At 43.9% G+C, this 2,500-nt stretch overlaps 1 protein-coding gene across 2 annotated transcripts in view; it reads right to left on the reverse strand.

Annotated features, from left to right (window-relative positions):
- rassf2a (Ras association domain family member 2a) overlaps positions 1-2,500 on the reverse strand; it is an 18,712-nt gene that overhangs the window by 6,140 nt on the left and 10,072 nt on the right. For both annotated transcript variants that reach the window (XM_053624215.1, XM_053624214.1), the window contains exons 3-4: positions 2,006-2,081; positions 1,523-1,674 (exon numbers count right to left, since the gene is read on the reverse strand). In XM_053624215.1, coding sequence (XP_053480190.1) covers positions 1,523-1,674; positions 2,006-2,081 — 228 coding nt within the window. The remainder of the gene's footprint in view (positions 1-1,522; positions 1,675-2,005; positions 2,082-2,500) is intronic.

Here is a 2,500-nt window from a genome sequence, read left to right on the forward strand (position 1 = left end):
TTTTGTTTAGGATTTCAGCTTTTATATCCCGGTATTTATATGCAGACGTGTTAAAGACATAGAACATGGCACATTTTGTATCAGACCACCCAAATACAACCACACAAATGGGCGGCTGTGACTCAGGTGGTAGAGCGGGTTGTCCACTAATCGTACGGTTGGCGGTTCGATACCCGGTCCACATGACTCCACGTGACTCCACATGATTCCACGTGGCTCCACATGACTCCACCTGATTCCACGTGACTCCACGTGACTCCACCTGATTCCATATGACTCCACATGACTCCACCTGATTCCACATGACTCCACATGACTCCTTGGGCAAGACGCTGGACCCCAAGTTGCTCCCGATGGCAAGTTATCGCTTTGCATGGCAGCTCTGCTACCATTGGTGTATGAGTGTGTGTGTGTGTGTGTGTGTGTGTGAATGGGTGAATGAGAAACCAGTATAAAGCGCTTTGGAACCGCTAAGGCACTATTAAAAAGCGCTATATAAGTGCAGACCAAATATGTAGGCGAGCTAAAAATATTGGAACACGTGACTTGACAGGTGTTTCTTGTTGCCCAGGTACGTCCGGTTAGATTAACTGTTTAGACAATAAATAGCTCTGAATGTCTGCTCTTGGTTTTAGCCTTCAGTTTCACCCGTAAAGACATCTGCAGCGTTTCTTTTTAAAAAGGATGAACCAACATGAAGATCAGAGAGCTGTCTACGGGAGAAAAGCGAGCCATTTTGTTTAACACGTCTAGATGTAAATACCAGGAAATAAAAGCTGAAATCCTAACCTCTCGCGCCATCTCCGTCTTTTGATCTCAAACCCAAATGTCTTTGGTGTACAGCACAAAATAATAATGACCCGGCCTTGCCGTTCCAATAGTTTCGGAAGGGACTCTAGGTAACACAGTGGTTCAAAACCATAACCATCCAGACGTCATAGTTTTGTCAGGACGATGATTTATTACAGTGATTAGTACTTACTGAAGAACTACTATAGTACCACTTGAGTACTTACAGCTAATTAATAAGTACTTAAGCATTAATTAAGGAAATGTACTGCAACGTGTTACGGAGCTCATACACAGTATATAGTATAATGTAAAATGGGAGCCATTAGAGCTGGAAAAGTCCCTGAAAATATCCCTGAACTCAAAATCGAAAGCATACGTGTCTGAACCCATCCAGTGGGAAGATAAGACGTGACCGTTGACTGAAATGAAACGACGTGTGACTGCCCTTTAAAACGTTTCTCACTTCCTGTAAATGTTCAGACATGTTATGTCTGAGTGCTGATAAAGTCATGAGGGAGTAAATAATTATGTACACACTCCCCCGTGCTGTTCGGCTGAAGAGTTTACAGATGATACACGCTATAAAAGCAGTTTCCATGGAGATTCTTCTCCTAAATTCCTTGCAGGGTCTGCACATTTACTGGACATAATTTGTGTACGAGTCAATTTGTGTGTGTGTGTGTGTGTTTGTGTGTGTGTGTGTGTGTGTGTGTGTGCTTTATGATCTGACCTCTGGTTGCCCAGGTTACAGCCCGAGTGCCAGGATGTAGATGAGGGAGGTGGTTTGATTCGTTCATTGTCATCCTGCATCTGCAATCTGATTGGTCGCCGCAGCCCCCAAGAGATGTTCAGGAGACCCTCAACGATCAGCTCACCTTCTTCCTGCGGAGAACCCAGTTAGGTCACACACACACACACACACACACACACACACACACACACGAATGTTGTTCATTTTAACATGCAGTGAATAATGTTCAAGTATACGCTAAACCTCAGGTTGCATCAAGAAGGCAGCTGTGATCACACGCACGCACACACACACACACACACACACACACACATGCATACACACCACACACAGACAGCCTATTACTCCCCAGAGACGGGTAAATTATTGAGTAGGGACAGTAGGGCTTAAATTGAACGACATTTCAGACAAAGAAGGCAAGAAGGTGTGTGTGTGTGTGAGAGAGAGAGACAGTGTTCCTACCTCTCTGTGTCTCAGCTGCAGGTTTTGTCCTTCATAATAGAGGTTATAGGTCTTCAGGTGGGCAAGGATGCTGCTCCTACACACACACACACACACACACACACACACCATATCACTCTTTAACAGTAACTTTGGCATTAACCCTGCAGCCTGACATACACATTAAAAATATTTGTGTCAATCAAGGAAATTAAAATGCGAGTGTAGAAGTGTGTAGAGTGTGTAGAAATGCTGGTTTTTCACTGATAATGCAGAGGAGAGTTCAGTGAAAACTATAACATCGGTCTTTAATAAGAGAAGAGTTTACCAGTGAAAGATAGTCATTAATGTTCATATTTGAAGAATATTTATATTCAAAAGGTCTTCCACAGTGTGAGATGATGAGTGAGAGTGTGTGTGTGAGTGAGAGTGCGAGATGACGAGTGCGAGATGACGAGTGAGAGTGTGTGTGAGTGAGAGTGTGAGTGAGAGTACGAGATGACGGGTGTGAGTGCG

This window comes from Ictalurus furcatus, chromosome 5 (genome assembly GCF_023375685.1).
Source record: "Ictalurus furcatus strain D&B chromosome 5, Billie_1.0, whole genome shotgun sequence".
In the NCBI taxonomy this organism is placed as follows: Eukaryota; Metazoa; Chordata; class Actinopteri; order Siluriformes; family Ictaluridae; genus Ictalurus; species Ictalurus furcatus.